At 38.1% G+C, this 18,379-nt stretch overlaps 1 protein-coding gene across 4 annotated transcripts in view; it reads left to right on the top strand.

Annotated features, from left to right (window-relative positions):
- LOC149009318 (protein transport protein SEC24 C-like) overlaps positions 1 to 18,379 on the top strand; it is a 38,505-nt gene that overhangs the window by 8,923 nt on the left and 11,203 nt on the right. For all 4 annotated transcript variants that reach the window (XM_089161372.1, XM_089161371.1, XM_089161370.1 and 1 more), the window contains 11 exons: positions 738 to 865; positions 1,344 to 1,463; positions 2,427 to 2,507; positions 6,693 to 6,770; positions 6,879 to 6,971; positions 7,374 to 7,428; positions 9,815 to 9,891; positions 13,850 to 13,921; positions 14,099 to 14,182; positions 15,602 to 15,721; positions 15,890 to 15,958. In XM_089161372.1, coding sequence (XP_089017498.1) covers positions 738 to 865; positions 1,344 to 1,463; positions 2,427 to 2,507; positions 6,693 to 6,770; positions 6,879 to 6,971; positions 7,374 to 7,428; positions 9,815 to 9,891; positions 13,850 to 13,921; positions 14,099 to 14,182; positions 15,602 to 15,721; positions 15,890 to 15,958 — 977 coding nt within the window. The remainder of the gene's footprint in view (positions 1 to 737; positions 866 to 1,343; positions 1,464 to 2,426; positions 2,508 to 6,692; positions 6,771 to 6,878; positions 6,972 to 7,373; positions 7,429 to 9,814; positions 9,892 to 13,849; positions 13,922 to 14,098; positions 14,183 to 15,601; positions 15,722 to 15,889; positions 15,959 to 18,379) is intronic.

Raw genomic sequence — 18,379 nt, 5'->3', positions numbered from 1 at the left:
GTGACTTACTTTGTGCTTGCGTGCATTGGTGTGGCTATGTTCTTGTGACACTTGACACCATCATGGCATGGATATGGGTGTGGCATTTGTGTCGGGTCCTCTGCACCTGATTTGTGTTCCTTTTTTTTTTTAGAAAAATAATTAGATAGCAGAGGAAGAAGAAAAGGCAGGGGCACCCCTTAGCGAAACAAACAAAAATAAAGGTTGAAAGAAGTAGCAGAAGAAGAAAAAGAAGTTTACCAGTTGTTACCTGTTGCTGCTTATTAGTCATTCATCTACAATATTGAGAGTTTGAGTGGTGATTCCCATTTCCTGCTTCGCCATCAAGTGGGAGCTTTATGAACCAACTTTGGGATAAGCCATTAATCTCTTTTCATAATTTATTAACTAATTGAGATGGGAAAATGTTCTGTTATTTTTGTGGTCCAAGTCATTTTAGAATCCATGATAAAGTCATTGGATTAGTGACCTATAGTGTAGCAAACAAAAGTCCCCATTTCATCCCCAATTTTGGATACATCCTTCTTTCTTGAAATTTCAGGAGTTGGATCTGACTGTTTTGTCACATGCTCATGCCCAATCCACGTATCTGGGCTCCCTATCCACTTATCTGAACCCATGTACCATTTTGCTCTCTCCATGTAAATTTCAAATGCTTGAATCTTTTGGATTTTAAGTTTTCATACATCAGGTCTTTTTTGGGTTTCAAATATGTAACATGTGCTGTTTGTTTGCAGGCTTTACTGATGAAACTCCTCGTGAGTACCACTGCAATTTGGGACCAGATGGTAGACGTAGAGATGCTGATGAGAGGCCTGAGTTATGTAGGGGTACTGTTGAATTTGTTGCAACAAAGGAATACTTGGTTAGTTAATTGTTTGGTTTACTTGATGTTTCCCATTCCTGTTTTAATTGACTTTCTTTTGTGTGGGTTACATTTATTTTTGTTGGAGGGGAGGGGATTTCTAAACAACTTGTAGGTTACATCCCATTCATTTGTGCTGTGGGTGCTATTGAGGTTCCTTGGCTTAAACATATTTTGAGGTTAATAGGAAGTTGGGTATTGCTGTACTCATGATGCCTTTAATCTGAGGTTTGTAGAATGTTCTGTTGTAGGAAATGGTTATGTATTTATGTTACATCTCTTCTTTTATTTTCAGAACATCTTAAATGAATAGAATGTTGAGCTCAGGCTCTCACTGAGTAGGATGAATCAGTGACAAGGGTCCTTCACTACTTTTCTTATCAATAGGGGAATCTTATGCATTGAGAATGCAGTAACACAGCCGTCACATCCACATAACTATCAGTTTGACTTTTTGCATGTTTCCATCTTATTTCAGGTTCGGGATCCAATGCCTGCTGTGTTTTTCTTTCTTATTGATGTATCCATGAATGCTATACAAACTGGTGCAACTGCAGCTGCATGCAGCGCAATCAACCAAGTTATCGGAGACCTTCCAGTAAGTCTGTGTATACAGTGAATTTCTAGGCTGTGGGGTGTTTGTAATGTTTGGGTTTTTGTGCGTAGCTAATGTCTGTGACCAACATCTTTGGGAGTGTGGGATGCATTAGTGTGTCTGAGTGGAATTTATGAATCAAAAGAGTACCGATGCTAGGCCTGAATTGAATCAGAAACAATTTTGCTTTAAGAAAAGCTGTAAAATTTCGTGCTGCTGTGGTTTTTTACTGTTGGCGTGGGTTTTCATGTTGCATGAGAGGGATGGGGATTAAGACAAATCAGAAAAGGATGGATTTTTCTTTTCAACCCCCTTTTTCATTAGAGACAGCTCTATGGACAGTCCATGGATGTGTGGGGAACCTGCACCTCTTCTATTATATAAAGCTGGATGGGCCTTCCCTCCATAGGATGCGCTGCAGTGTAACCACTCACAAAATTGGTTGCGTAATTAATCTTTCATTGACAGATAGAAACCTCTTGTCCATTAACAATACATATTTTTAAATATATAAAATCATCTTAATAAATCAAGGGTTCTCCTCTTGCAATTCAGTTCTTACTGTAAAATTTGTATTATATTTGAAATTCCCAGTTAAACTATAAAGTTTTCTTGGACAAGCTTTCTAATTAGTATATTTACTTTTTAGCTGTCACAATATTGGGGGTTTATGATTTTTGTGTGTGTGGAGAGATTACACTAGGAAGCTCGTTCTTCAAACAGGCAGTTATGGTTGCACGAGATAAGACTTAGGGATGGCATGGCAATCTTGGGAAGTGCAATGAGACCAAGATAGGGATGAACGGAATGTCTCATAGTTTTCCACATACTAAGATATGCATGTAAATTTCCACTTCTACCATATTCTAGTATTCTTGGGGAAGATCAGACTAGAAATTCATTATAGGCATGAAAAGAAGATACCTGTCTTGGTGATTGATGCATTTTCCTGTTTTGTTGCTGCAGGAAGGTCCTCGAACATTTGTGGGTATTGCAACATATGACTCAACGATTCATTTCTATAATTTGAAACGTGCATTACAGCAGGTAGACAGACAGATTAAATCTTGATGGTAACAAACTTTTTGTCGGTGCATTTTTGCTTCTTTTCTTAGGTTGACCTCTTGTAAGAGCAAGGACAATATTACATATCTCTGTGAGGTAGAATCACTTTGAGAAAATATATTTTGGTGAGCCTTCCAGACTTCCAGTACACTACATGTTGTGTCTTTAGGACTCCTTGAATGGTGATCATCATCCACAGATGTTTTTTTATGAGAATCTACTGCCCAGAATAATTTTGAATGTTATGAATGGAGCTTTGCTTTGAGTTCTGTTCTCTTGTCCCATGTTCGAGTGATAAGAAGGGACAGGGCCTCGCTGTGAAGGCTATACAAATGGGGGTGAAGGAACTTTGCTATTCAGACTAAATTGATCTATTTGTTCTACTGCAATTCATCTTTTTCTCTTGTTAATTCTTCTCAATCAAACTACTGTCGTTCTGAGACTATGAAGCTGCTGCAACCACCGAGATAGACATTGAGGGCTGTTGTGACCTGCTTGAATTTGCTTCTACTCCTCTCCAGGCCATCGGTAGATGTGTTAATAATGCTGCTGCTGACTTTCCTCATTCGAGCAGGCCTTGCTGCTCTACTAAACTGCTGCTAGAACTTCCATTTGAGCAACTAAACGTTACTATAATCAGTCCTACTATAGAGTGGTGCTGATGAACCTCTTCTCATTAGGTATAATGTGGGTGATAGGGACAGTTAAGTAATCGGAGGATTTTTGGTTTTTCTCTCTTTTCCCGGGCACCATGGGTTTTTTTTTTTTTGGGGGGGGGGGGGGGGGGAAGGGGTGACGCTTGAGAAATTTCACACAGCTGTACTTACTACCAAACTTCAGCATTAGAACTGTGAGGTGCGAGCATTATGTAGTTGTGAGACCTGATGGTTGAGGAATGGTGAATAGTGAGAAATTTTGTAGGGTAAATTAGGGAGAAAGCGTAAATGTCATATATCTGTTAGAAAGTTTTGGTGATTTGCTTGGCTAAAGACCAGGAGGACAAAAGGGCTGATTTTCTTCAAGGTAGTTTTTGTTGTTGATGTAACACAGGTTTCAGGGTTAGATTCAGGATCTTCTAAGTGGAACCAGCACTCAATAGGATTTCTTTTGGTGTTTCGGCTAGGATTTTAAAGGCCAATAAGCTGCTGGAAGTGTTATTCAGGTCTGAAATTTACTAGAAATTCAAACTCAGATTTGGAAATTCCAGTCCTTGGCCAACTGGGACTCAGTTAGGTTTAGGGTTTTGGGAATGGGTTTTGGTTAGGGTTTAGGATGAGCCTAGGATTTCTGTTCAATCCTGTTGTGATTGAGTTAAAGAGCTCAAAGAAAGTGATGTTTGAGGTTTAGGTTCGAAATTGGAATCCCAATGCAACTGGGATTGGGTTAGGGTTTTCCGAAGTTTCGGCCATTGGGTTTTTTGGGCTCTGACTTTGCTGGTTTATGTTTCAGATTTAGGACTCATGGTTTTGGAAAGGTTATTGGGGTATGGGAGGTCTGGTTTAGGGTTTTATGAAGCTTCTAAAATTCTGCAGAAGTCCCCAGGTTGAAGAAGACTCGTAGAAAATTTCAGATTAGGGTAAAATAGGTTGGATAGGTTAATTGGATTAGGGGTTATGTTCTAGGGTTGGTTGCGATTCTAGGAAAGGGGGAAAGGCTCAAGAGGGGCTGGGTGGTGTGTTTAGTTCAAGGAGAAGTGCTGCTGGTTGCGCAGAAACCGGGGGGGGGGAGCAGGGATGACCTATGGTTGCAAGGGGGAAGGTGTCTTGGTCTAGAGGAAGGGGCTGGAGTTGCAGGAAACTAAAGGCGGACAGTCTAAGGGATTTGTGATGGGTTGAGGGTGTAGAACTAAGCCAAACAAGAGAGGAAAGGGCTGTTAGTGTAGCGGACACAGAGAGAGAGAGAGGGTGTTGGGGTTTGGGTGGGGGTATTTAACTTACTTGTAGATGAAGAACTACAGAAATCGTTGTGTTAGAATGCTTGAAATAATGAAGAAAACCTCGAAGTTGAAGGCACAATGCACAATACAAAATGTAGGTAGCCTCCCAGAGATCTCACGACTTCTTAAGTCGATTTCTCAAACTCTGGTTTCATTCAATAATCAAGATTGACTATTACAAAGCAGAAAGAGACTTTTTATAGCCCAAAATTAAAAACTTTGACCCAAACTGGGATTCCTTACGGATTATATCCAATTACAATCAAACTGGACTCTATCAACTAAAAAAGCATTCAAATTACTATGAGATTCCAGCCCTTAGATTGGAATATCTTACAGACACGTATTTGTGACTTAACAAACAATTTTAAACCAAACTAGGACTTAACTAAAATAAAACTACTTTAAGATAAGTTACTAAAATTAAGGAATCCTATCCTAACAACACAATCCTAAACTAGAATGGACTGTAACTCTTAAATTTCTGACTCAGATAGAAAAATAAAGATAGATCCTTGACCCTTGGATCAAGGGGATTCTATCTAGACCCATATTCAGCCCCAAGACTGTCCCAAACCCAATTGGGTTTAAACCAAAATGAACCGGGTCCTAATTAAGTCGTAGGGCAAGTAGAATATTAGGAATTTATTTTGTATTGATGAATAATATACCATTATGTCAAGTTTAGAAAGTGAGATATGTTTGCAAGGGTTAGAGTTAGAGTTGGAATCTTTATTTCCTTATAAAGTTCGTTTCTTAGTTTACTAGGATTCCTCTTTTAGTTGGATTTTCTTCTTTTGAATAGCTTGCATTAAGGTGCAACTTCACATTGGAAAATTATGAATTTATGTTTGTGAGTGCCTGCATGGCTGGAGTGTGAGTATGAGCACTCTCTTCCTTCTTTCTGCTTCTCTTATGTGATTTCTTCCTTTCTCCTTTCCCTTTTAATTCCCCTTTCTCGAAGGCCGGCATAGCTATCTATTCCCATGTCTGTGTTTGGTGTCCGAGGAGCAGGCAACAATTGATTCACGTTGTCTGTAGAAAAGGCAATGTAGGTCAATCCGCAGTAAATAGTTTAGTTTCTCAATAAGTCTCCTGTACTTCGTAGGACTACAACGGATTATCACAACTTATCTAGATTATTAGATTGTAATAACCCTGTCCTTGAAAGAAGATCAATGTTTTTGTTGTGAAAGTAAAATTCCTTTCCTTGGTTGAGTCACTTCCTTGAACCGAAAAATATTCATATCTTGTCGGTGTATCTTCAACTTCTCAATTATTGAAGAACTATCTCTTGTAATGATAATACCATCCACATATAAAAATAAGAAGCATTTTTGTGCATTATAATGTTGGAAAAAGCAGAATGATCGTGTCTGTCCGAATTCCAAAACAAATTTAGTATTCGCCAAATCAAACAAACCAAGCTCAAGGAGTGTTTCAGCCGATACAAACACTCCCCTTGACTCCTTGAGCAAGAATCCGAGGAGGTTGCACCATATAAAACTCCTCATGGAGATCCCCATGCATGAAAGCATTATTAACATCCAAGTGAAACAGGAGTCAACAATGAGCAGCAGCAAGAGAAATCCATATATGAACAAAGTCCTCATGGAAATCAGCTGGCTAGTTATATTTTGTGTAATCACTTAGTGTGGTTACCATGTTCTGGAAAACCTGATCAGGCCTCAATTAGTGCTTGCAACTGTGTAACGAGTTCAATACTTGAACCAAATGAAACTGCTCATTTCATTCAATCCCACTTTGACAGAGGAAGTTAAATGTAATCTTCCACTAAGGACAATTTTTTGGTGATTGCATGATTGTATCAATGGGTCAATTTGGAGATCCGGGATGCATCTCATAACAATTGTTCACTGTTTAAACAGGTGAACAAGTTTGGCATTTGAAGGATTTCTGGTGCACTTCTGCTTTCTTTGAGTAGGGATTGAGAACTAAGACACTGATGATATTCTAGTTCTCCAGTTGGAGCTTCCTCTTGCATTTGAGTGGCTGTAACTATGCTTAGTTGGGTGGCATTTACTTTTTACTAATGAGTTCCTGTGCTGTTGATTATTAATAACTTATTATATGGGTTGTTGTGTGTATACGAGATTATGACTCTCACTAACAATTAAGGGTTTATTTATCTTAAAGGGTAAAAGAAAAGTTATAACCAAGTTAAAAGTGGATGGGGAAGTTTCTCAGCGTTTCAATTGTTTCATTTGCAGCCTTTGATGCTCATTGTTCCTGATGTCCAAGATGTCTACACTCCTCTACAAACTGATGTCATTGTTCAACTTTCTGAGGTCAGAATTTTGAGTTGTTGATATGTAGTGTTAATTTATTTGGAAAATGTTTCAGGCAGCATTTTCTTTCAAGATCAATCCTTTGGTTTAATTTATATCTTTGTTTAGTGCCGTCAACATCTGTCGCAATTGCTGGAGAATATTCCAACGATGTTTCAAAGTAACAAAGTTGCTGATTCAGCATTTGGTGCAGCAATCAAGGTATAAATTATGTTGATTTTTCTTTTGGATCTTTCTCCAGCATTTACTGTTTATGGTCCCTCTTCTCCCCTCCCCTCCCCCCTTCTTTTTCCCCCACCCTTGTTAGCGTTTACTGTCAAAGAACATTCTCTTCTAAATATGATGTAGCAAGTTTATTCTTAGTGTGATAACGGTGAATTCCAGTTTTAGGTGGGTTCCTGTTGATGTATCCATCTTTTGAATTAATTTTGTTCATTAAAGCATGTGCAATGCCTGCGATTTGTGGCTGTTTGATTTACTGGAAGGCGAAGTAGCTGTGTCTCTGAGGGCTTTCAGTTGACTACAAAACACACTAGTTTTTCCATTTGTTGCATGGGTCTGCAGCATACTTGCCAATACCACTTTTTGTCCTTTTCATTTCAGGCTGCTTTTCTGGCAATGAAGACAACTGGAGGGAAACTTCTTGTATTTCAGTCAGGCAAGCCCCATTCCTTATCTCTCTGTTGCATAATGAAGATTATATTGTTGTTTACTTGCTGGAACCAAGAAAAGGGGAGAAAAGGGCATGTTCAGTATTCTGCTTACTTCTGGTATCTGTAGAGTATTGATGACAGGGAATTAACCAGTAATTCTCTTCTGATTTATGTGCATAGAGCAATGAGCATGAAAAAATTGGAGTGAAACTCAAGTTTCGACTGGGTGAAAATGGGAAACCTAGGTGGGAAACTGAGGAATTTTGAAGAAACTTAGGACTTTTTTCGTGCAAGTTTTGACAAGTTTCAGGGAGTATTTTAGGGTGAGACTCTGCATTTAAGCTAATTAGAGTATACAGAACACATTGATATATGCATTTTGCTAAAAAAAATCAATATAGATATGTCATTCAATGTACATAACATCAATGTAGAGTGTCCAAGAAGTACACTATAAGCTTAACTACTTAAGTACATAACATTTAATATATAATTTCTAACTTCAAAACATCAAATACAAATAACTAACAATAAAATGAAAGTACAACTCAATGCCAAGAGGAGTGCCTTGATAGATCCATCCTGTGAGTTGAGTAGTACTATACCTATAACATCATCTCCTCCAACCAAGGAACATAGACATCCCATGACAATTTATGCCTATGGTTGTCAAGGTAATTGACAACCGCAACTTTATAAGTCTGGTCATCAACATGCCTAAGATAACTAGTTTGAGGGAATACACAATTTGGATAGGGAAGTCCTGATGGAGGGGGTATTTGGGGAAAAACATGAAAGACAAAAAAATTAAAAATTTGTGAAAGTTATGAAACTTGCAAGAAAAAGTCTCAAGTTTCCACGAAATTTCCCAATTTCACAAGTTCTCACAAAATTTCCCAGGTTTCCATGAAATTTTTTAGGTTTCCACGAAATTTTCCATGTTTCCCACGAAATTTGGAAATTTTTTCTCCTCATGAACTAGCTGGTCCACCTAGGTTGAACTAGGTTTCGACGGAATTTTGACGGTTTCAATCAAAACTTGGGATTTTTTTTGGTCCCCTAGTTTTTCGTTTTGAGGTTCCCAAAATAGGGAAATTTTGCAAGCTTCAACCGAATTTTGATCTATGCCAATGAGCAATCCAATTTTGCTGTTGTGTGCCAATTCAGTTTCAGCAAACTGGTCCGTTTGGTGTCTAGTAAAAGACTAAAGAGAAATGATTGGAAGTGCTTTTAATTTAAATTTTAAACATGAAAATGGAAACTTCTGCAATCTTACCAAGTGGTATTTATGCCCTTCAATGGAATCTCAGATTCCTATTCAAGTGTAAGGAATCTAAATGGGAAATAAGTTTAGTTACTGGATTCAGGTTCTTATCAGTTTATGAAACTCTGCTTGGCCTTCAACTCAGTGAGTGTAGTGCTCAGTGACTTACTGTTTCTATTGTCATTGGGTCATGTAATATGTAATTCTTTCCATTAAAAACATATAAAATAAAGACTGAAGAGTCAAATCAGTAAAATCCAGCATCTTGAGGGAGATGAAGGTCCATCTCTAATAAAAGTTTATTTTTCATTTTGCGACTGGATTTGTTAGAATTCCTTCATACTGCTTCTAGATTGGATAGACTTAAGCATGCATAAGAAGGGCATTGATTCTTGCTGCATGGTGGGCAGCTTCAATACACTCTCTTCTTGTAGTGCCTATCACTCTGTGCATTACTTGTACACAGTACACACCGGCCACCACTGCTGGAAAAACCTTCAGAGGCCAAGATAGATACAACTCTCTCCCGGATCTGGTGTCTGTTGATAGTTCTGGGGGAGGTCGTAATGGTGGCAGTGATGGCAAATGTAGTGGAAGACATTGGGTCTCTTAACAAATTTCTAAATCTTGGTTTTGGGGGTGGTTTTAGCCATTCCCAGAACTGAGATATGCCAGGTTTTGAGCATATCTTGGTTGAAACTAGGCCAATTTTAAACATTGTTTTCGTGGGACAAAACTTTTTTCCAATAAACTCATTCTTCCCCCCACCCCACCCACCTAAAAAGAAGGCATAAAGAGTACTCAAAATGGTACTTCTGTCTTCAACCCAAGTTTGATAGTGTATGTCTTGGAAATGGTTTCAAACCAGAACAGGAAGTTGAAACACATTATTTAAGTCAAATGTCATACTTGTCAATTATACCTTTATCCCATTTGAATCCAATAAAAATAGGTAGAGAATGAAAAATTTTAAACGGGTAAAAACTTCACCATGACAACGACACTTCTGCTTGATCTATGTGTGTTTTCAAGTTATTTCCTTTGTATTTTTGTGCACCATTTTGAAAGATATTTTTGATTGATTCAAGTGTCTGAACTATCTGATAACTGTGCATTATTTCAAACAGTACTGCCCTCAGTTGGCATTGGAGCTCTTTTCGGTAGGGAAGCTGAAGGAAGGACTAACATCTCTGCTGGGGAGAAGGTATTGGTATCCTATTCTTAATCTTCCTTTTTCAATTCTTAGGATGTATATGGTTGTGGGATTTGGCATCTGGAGCATGTCTGGATGTGCAGTGTAGGTCAGGGAACCTAACAATTATAATATATAAGAGATTAGTCAACATTTTTGTATTACTAGCTTACTGTTAATTTGTAGGTCTGTTTTGCTGTTTAGAGTATTGGGCATTTTTATGCTCCAAACAGCAAGTGTTTTTCCTTGAAATGTGAAGGAGTGTTTAGTCAACCGTGAATAGACGTTTTTGAATCATTCTTTTCTTTCTATCACCTATCCAACACATGATTTAGGCCCAAAATACACAGCATTCAATCAAAACAATTGGTATTTGCATTAATCATGTAATTTGCGTGCATTCCACAATTATGAGTATATTCTGAATCATGTTGAGGATATCAAAGCAATGACCATTAATGAGTTGTGTTCTGGTCTTGTGCAACTTCCTTGCATGGACAAGGAGATTCCTTACAAGGTCGAGGGTTCTAATGTTTTCATAATTAAACAACTTGTTTTGTAATTAACTGCTACGTCTTATGGAAGCTAGGCTCTAATATTGGGATAATATTACCCAAAATGGACCAACCCTACATCCGGATAATGGCTTGAAACAAGTTAATGAGGTTCAATTGGACTAGTGTGCCTGCATAAGTATATTAATGGTTTGAGAATAGAGGGACTTGTAGGCCTCTCAATTGACTGGATATTTGTTCAACTCTGATCCATACTCTTAATTCTTAGATGATTACGGCCGACATGGACCTGCAATTATTTGATTTGGTTAAGTCAGTTTGGTTTTCCTATTCTGTAAGTAATCTAGACATAGATTTCGGTCATAGTTTTCAAGGTGTAACCTTTGTTTTTATCACCTCTGCCTGGGATGTGTCAACGCCACAACTACTATGATTTTAGTAAGTCTAGCTTGTTAGGTCCATCTCATACAGACACATGTATAGGGTTAACCTGTTTTGAAGTAGGTGGTTACAACTATAGGTTGTAATGATGTTTTGTTTCCATTCTCTCCTATGTTTGTCTTTCTAAATCTCGTCTAAGTAAGAACCTATATTGAAATTTTCTGTTCCCTCCCCACTTCATCGCTGTCTCCTCTATAACTTCTTCACCTGTAGCTCCACCCTTCCGCAACTCTCTTTTCCTTGACCCCACCCGTGCAACTCCTTCCCAACTGGTTTGGATGCTTACAAATCTCCACCCCTCAATTCTTGCACCTAAATATTTTGCGTTTCATGGAAAAAAGGAAATTAAATATAGTACATGCGATCCAGGATACACAATGAGCACAGACAGAGAGGAGTTGCAGTAGTGGTGATTAGAGGTAGAGTTATGAAGCTAGGGTAGTTGGGTTTCCCTGGATTTCCAGCAAAAGGGGAAGAATGTTTAAGGTTTGGTGGCTCTCTTGAGGCTCTAAAACTGTGTATTAGGATGTGGTTAGGATTTGATTTCCAGAACTTAAGGTTTATGAAAGATAAAGTTCTGCAGAATCGCTTAGAGAAGAAAAGTACAGAATTCTTCAAGGGGAAGAGGGGGAAACCGTAGGGCTTAAGGTGGGGGAGGAACTAATGGGGTTGTGGGAAGGTATGGGAGGTACAGTGGAAGTCTTAGGGGCTTATGAGTGCTGCTGTACAGGTGCAGCAGCGAGGTCTGGGGAGGGGCTGGGGTATGGCCGTATGGGTCTGATGGCCCAAGGGAGATGGGGGAAGGGGTAGGGAACTTCTGTACTTGTGAACTGTAAGGCTTGCTGGAACTGTGCGTGAATGCATGGAGAAGAAGATGGAGAACCCAAAAGTGCAGAAAGCAAATACCCAACCGCAGGTCACCCCTAGGGATCCCACGACTCAGTCGATTCTTCAATCAATTTTTATTCATCAAATCAAGCCAACTGTTCACATCGACTCTAGGCTATTTATAGCCTTCAAAAACCTACTAACTCAAGTTAGGATTCCTTAACTGATGGGGGATCCAACTACCTTTAAGATATAAAATCCAAGTAAATAGAAGACTTTACTAAACAAGGACTCAAATAATTAACTCCCAAATAGGAAACAACTCTAGAAGATAAGATCCCTTTGGTTAGTGAACCCTACCACTGATAAAGCTTATTACAACCAACTCAAAATTGACTAACCAAAATAAAAATATAAAATTAGATCCCTGACCTTGGGATCGAGGGGAGTAAAACTAGACCCATATTCTGCCCTAAAAGGCCAGGGGAAATTGACCAAAATACCCCTGGGGTAATTGGCCAGCTTGAAGAGCCTTCTTTGGGTCTGGTTTTTGGACCCAATTTTAGGGGATCCAGCCCAGGTTACATCATAGAGATGAGTTCCATCTGCTGTGAATGGAAATATGTTCGGCACTAATTCTTTCAATCCACTCCATCAGCTTGCCTGGAAAAACTAGGTCTCAGATTGAATTTCATGTATGGATTCATTTTAGATTGTTTCCTTATTGGAGGAGCTTATGGTACTGAGATTCTGGGTCTAGACTCTAGTGTCAAGTTATAAAGGGCACAGATGTCTGGTTACATTCTGACGCACCCATATTAATTTGTCACATGATTTCTTCTTCTAAATGATCTTATATTTTACCTAGTCAAGACACATTTTATGTGCTTTTTTTTCTTATGGATGAAATATAGAAATACAGGGCAGGCCTTGGTGGAATGGTAAGGCTGCATCATTATGACCAAGTACCCACTGGTTGAAGTCTGAAAACAGCTCTGCGAAGGCAAGGCTGTGTTAGTTATAACCCTTGCTAGACCCCACGATGGCAGGAGCCTCATGCACTGGATGTGCACTTTATGAGATAATACAAGCATTCACTACCACATACTTGTAGATATATACAAAGGAACCGGCATTGTAGAAAGTTTTGCTTAAAAGTTTACATCCATATGCAAACTGGTTGATTGTTTAGTTTACCAGGTCAATTGACAAGTGAGCAGTTCCTGGCTAGGGCTTAACTTAGTGTTGAATTTCTGTGTATACACAATGCATAGTTGTCTAACTCGTTGATAACTGTTAAAGTGACATTTCTATGGATATGTTTATCTCCAAGGCACAGTCTTGGTCCTACTATTAGAGCCTTTGCTTGCTAATGTATTTTCATAGGTTTCAAGGGATATTATTACTACTACTGTTAAAAAAATTGTAACTAATGGAGCCTCTCTATTCCACTCTGGCTTCTGGGATCTCTTGGCCATTTTGCTCTTTAGTTGATAAAAGCACTATTTGTTGATCTTTAAGAAGACAGAAACATATGAGTTCCTTATTCCTGGCCTTAGTGCAATCTATCAAATGTTGACTTGCTTCTGCATGCCTTAGTGCAATCTATCAAATGTTGACTTGCTTCTGCACTTAAGTCAATTGCCAAGTCAATTGCTGAGTGGGTAGGCTTTCTGGAATTAAAAACTACATTAGGCATTGACAATGATCAGTGGCAGCCTGGGAAGTGGGAATTACCTAACCTTATTCTGGAGTTGGATTAGATGACTCACTTCAGTGTTCTTAGCTGCATAATGTCCTTGTTATGTACTTAACTTTCCAGAGTCTGAATACAATACGTTTCTTGTTAAAAATTTGAAAAGAATGTGGGGTTGGTGGGTGGATTGGGATTTTCAAATGCTTTTCTTTCACAATATGTGTTGGGCGCACAAATTTATGATTCGATTTTTTTTTCTTCTTCATTACTGGATTTGATCCTTCATTCTGGTGTATGATAATTGAATTGTTTTTCTTTGATCCTTCATTATAACACCATCAAAATCCCATAGTCCGGAATTTTTTTTTTGAGGGGGGGGGGAATATGCCTAGAAGTTCAAAGTATTGTTGCTGATTTATAAACCCTGCTTGTGCAAACAAACTATTTCGGTATTTCCTGCATTCTTAATTGCCACATCATTGAATTTCAGGAGGCCCATAAATTGCTTCAACCGGCAGACAAGACTCTGAAGACAATGGCTATAGAATTTGCTGAGTATCAAGTGAGATTCTGTTTTAGATGCTTATTTATATTTCAATTGAGATTTCACTTATTTTTTATCTGCACGATTAAAAAGATTGGCTCCTGGTGTCTTTCTTTTTTCTTCTTCTTTGCAATAGTATGTGAGGTTTTGACAAAAATTTTAGAGGAAACTATTTCATGTGTCAAACTTGTCCAGGTTTGTGTCGATGTCTTCATTACCACCCAGAGTTACATAGATATTGCTTCCATATCTGTTGTCCCAAAAACTACTGGAGGACAGGTACTTTCCTTGCCCTTTTTTATTTCAATAATATCCAGTAATTGAATATATTGATGTAGTTCTGATTCCTATGTATCAAACTGAATCTTGGTTCTCTCAAATGAGCTTTCTTTACATGTTACTGTTAATACTACCAATGGTAATGCATGTCTGTATCCAATAACTGCTCTTTTATGCTTTGTAGTACCTTGTGCTAATGGTTCATGAAGTCAAATGAAATCTGTCTGCAAAGGATTTGGGGAACTCCCACTTTTTGACTACTGAATCTTGTATAATGTGGAAACTGCTGTTTTTTGTTCGATTTCAGCATAGTAAATAGTAATGAACACATTCTATAATTGTAATATAATATGTAACAATTGCTGAACTCGGAGTTTAAATATGCTAAACAGAAAAAGTCAAGATAGCAAAGAGCATGAACTCATGAGGGGGGGGGGAATGTAAATCTTCCCCAAGTTAAGTCAGTATTCTCTCTAAAATTTTCTTAGTGATCATAGCCCTGGATGTCTTCCAGTTTAACATGCTATATAATATACATGCACCCCCTCCCAAAAAAATTAAAAATAAAAATGTAACTCCCCCTACTTCAGTTATTAAGATGTGGGCTGAAGTTTAAAGGGAGAAGAATTGAACTCTAATTCTGTCACAGACCCATACCTTGCCCATTATTTAACCATGAAGACACATGGATCACATCCAAATCAAATGAGCTGATATGCACTGGAAAGGCTGTTGAATGACCTAGTGACCCTAATTAATTTCTAACATGTTTTAGTAATGTCAAAGTTGGGGGTTAGAAGTTTTTGTGTTACCTTTTCAAAAAAACCTTGCTTGACTGGAAAAAGGAAAATGGACTAACTCCAGATTATGACTTGTTTGTACCCAAATCCTGCAGCCTTTCTTCTCTAATTCCCTTTTACTTTAGCTACTTTTTTCCTGTATCGTGTAGCTTTTTCATTTTCTTTCTTTGCTTCATCTCTGAAAATGATTATTTTGATATTCAATCCTGAAACCTCTACCTAAATGAAGATTTTGATGCAAAGGGAAGCTCCAATATTCATGTCAATCTCTGAAAATCAGTCCAGCGTCCTCATTTGATTTCTTCTAGGTTCTAACACGTGAAACAAGCTTTTAGGATCTTGTGTTAGAGGTATGGACCTGGAGTTTTGACAGTAATAATTTGTATATTGTTGATGCTATTCTTGGCATTGAACTACCGTTATTGTTCTCAAAGAAGTTTCACCATTTTGAAATATATATATATTTTTAATAACAATGTCTAATTATTCATTGGTTTGTTTTGGTGTTTCAAAATCTGTCATTAAACTTTTTGGTGGAAAGTTGTCAACGTCTTTAACCATTTTTGTTAGCCAATTATCTTTTTCTGGCTAATAAGTTCCAAATGTTTTCCTGTTTCAGATATATTATTACTACCCATTTTCAGCCACTTCTGATTCGGCAAAGCTTTACAATGATCTTAGATGGAACGTCACAAGGCCTCAAGGTTTTGAGGCAGTGATGCGTGTAAGATGTAGTCAGGTAGGTTTCGTATGATCTTATAGCGTCTTTAAAATTTTCAGTCTCTTGTAATCTTACAGTGTCATCAAACTGTTACCATTCTGTGCCTTGACTACTCTTTTGTGATCCTGCAGTGCTATTGTATGATAACTCAAGGTTAATGTCCCTTTTTCCCTCATTCTTTTGTAGGGTCTCCAAGTTCAAGAATATGCTGGAAACTACTGCAAACGGATTCCTACTGATGTGGATCTTCCTGGGGTTTGTATTGTCTTTGATGAATTTTCTCAGATACTGTTCCATAGCATAAGAATATTTGTCCCCAAAAGCAGATTAGATGTTCCAAAGCTGTAGGTATATGATTCGGAAATTATGACATTGGTTTAGTTTAGCATTGTGCGTATTGATTACTCAGTTTAATAAAGTGTTGAGTTCTGAAACCTGGTTTCCCTACGTTGACTGCTACTCATGTTTGGTTCTTTTAAGTAGTGCAACTGGAGATGAGGGTTTTGTACGCAAGATGCACATTAAAGGTGTAGAAATGCAGTGTTTTGACTGAGATTTTGTCTTCGGCTGGATTTTAGTACAAGCTAGTGCATAAAGAAGCCCTATTTTGAATGAAATGGATTAAAATTTGAACAAGTCTATGGTGATTTCTCCTGTGAGAGGAGGGAGCTCCAAAAAAAAACCCCCGAGATTTGGTATTGGCGGCCAAACCATCAACATTTCTTAGTGGGACATTATGTTAGGCCTGCTACAAGGCATCTATGGTTACAATTTGCCATATTTGAGTAAGATTCTAGTTTTCAAAGTTAGAAGCCTACCCTTTCCACCCAATTGTGTTTGTGTCAAGTTTTCCTGGAACTATGTAGTATTACTGACATAGATTTGGAGAAATGGTTTCAAGGTGTGCTTAAACCTTGAAGCACACACTTGTACTTAATAACTTGTAACAGTTGGACGTGTATGTTTATTTTTAAACACTGTTAGATTGTGTAATATTAAATTGCATTTTTTTAATTTTCAGTGTGTACTTTGTTTGTTTTTATCTGAGCCAATGTATTCTAGTACTCTATTATGTGTAAAATAAGCTCTATTTTTTAAGTTTTCCAGCAAGGTAACCTATAAACCTTGAGTGCAAATTGTCAAGTAGTATATTTTAGGGGTGGGGCGGCGGCGGCGGCGGGGGTAGGGAAAGTTATGCAAAAAGGATTTCCGATGTCTATAAATGCTTAATTAGTGTTTCCTTTAGGTTTTGAGCCAAAATGTAGCCATTTGAATCATTTGACCGCTGAAATACTAGGTTACTAGCTGAAATATGCAGAGTTTTGATCAAAACCCAAAATGGTTCAGTTTTGAAAAAATCTTAAACCTCGGTCTACATTGTTGTTAGTGTAGAAGTATTTTTATCGGCCTTTCCTCTCTTATTCAGAAATCTGTTCTTGTTATCTTTAGTTTTGTTGCTATCTGTATTTCTTCTTCCGATTAGACTATTGGGCTACTCACACCACAACTCCCCCCCCCCCCAAACACCTCCCCTCCCCCAAATTTTTTTTTTTGGTAAATATCAATTTTACTAATAAACTACTAGAATTAATAATTGGTACATACACTGGTCAGCTTAATTTCTTTACAGGCTTACAAAGATAGGAAACTCTAATTGGTAAAAGTAGTTCGTCTGAAATAAGTCAGTTGATTCACCTCATGCCAATTGTGCTGGAACTGTCTCCCAACAAATTATGTTCAACAGATGCAATATTGCAGTTTTGAGATGGTGTATGTTTAGCCCTGATGGCCAGAATCTGCCCTAGCCCATCCTAAGCCTGAGCAAGGTTTGAGCTTAAGAGTTTGGCCTTGAAAGCAAGTTAGGGTCTGAATCTTTTTGCCTTAAATTTGGACCATGTGGCTTGGCCCGGTAAGGTCAGGCTAGGGGATTTATGGTCATGGTCTTAAATCTTGGTCCAACCAAAGCTGTTGCAGCCAATGTACTAACTTTTGCGAAATTTTTAGGCTCGAATTTCAGTTTGAGCCTTCCGAGACAAAACAGGTGTCAAATGGAATTTAGTCATTTCACTGAATTTTGACAAAGTTTTGGTATTTTGGTGAAATTTCAAGATTTTTAAGGGGTGGTTGTATTTGTAAATTTTAATTTGTAATTGTTAAGTTGTAACTGAGATTTGACTTCTTCTCACTGTTTGTTCTTTTCCATGTTTACATTTGTGAAAATACATGATCTAGTTTCGTCTTCATAGTGCCAAGCATATGCAAATCGAGAACACCCCTTTGTGTTGGGTTTAGTCAAAAATTAAACTGCCATTGTGTTTATTGGCCTCAATTAGGCTGTACGCCAAAATGGGACATTGTAGAATGGTGTACCTTGTTTCGCCGAAATTTTGGCCCTGAACTCAATATCTTAGTGTCTTGACCTGGTTGAGACATCAAGGCAGGACTAGTGTGAGTGTATGGCTTGAGTATGCTTTGGTATTTTGTTGAGCATGTAATACAATCATTGTTGGCAACATTGTGATTTTTTATGCTTGTGTATGCCTGTGAGGTGTTGGAAGGCTCTTAGTGCACTTGGAAGTGTTTCAAGGGCATTTCAGACCATTCATATCACTTGGGCGGTATGGTGATTTGGTGCTGTCAATATGGTGGTAGCAGTTCTTAGTGAGATTGTTAGCT

The sequence above is a fragment of the Hakea prostrata genome, chromosome 7, assembly GCF_041222555.1.
Source record: "Hakea prostrata isolate BN-2017 chromosome 7, UWA_Hpros_2, whole genome shotgun sequence".
NCBI classification, from domain to species: Eukaryota; Viridiplantae; Streptophyta; class Magnoliopsida; order Proteales; family Proteaceae; genus Hakea; species Hakea prostrata.
The sequence above is the reverse complement of the archived record's forward strand: the minus strand, read 5'-3'. Positions and strand labels throughout refer to the sequence as shown.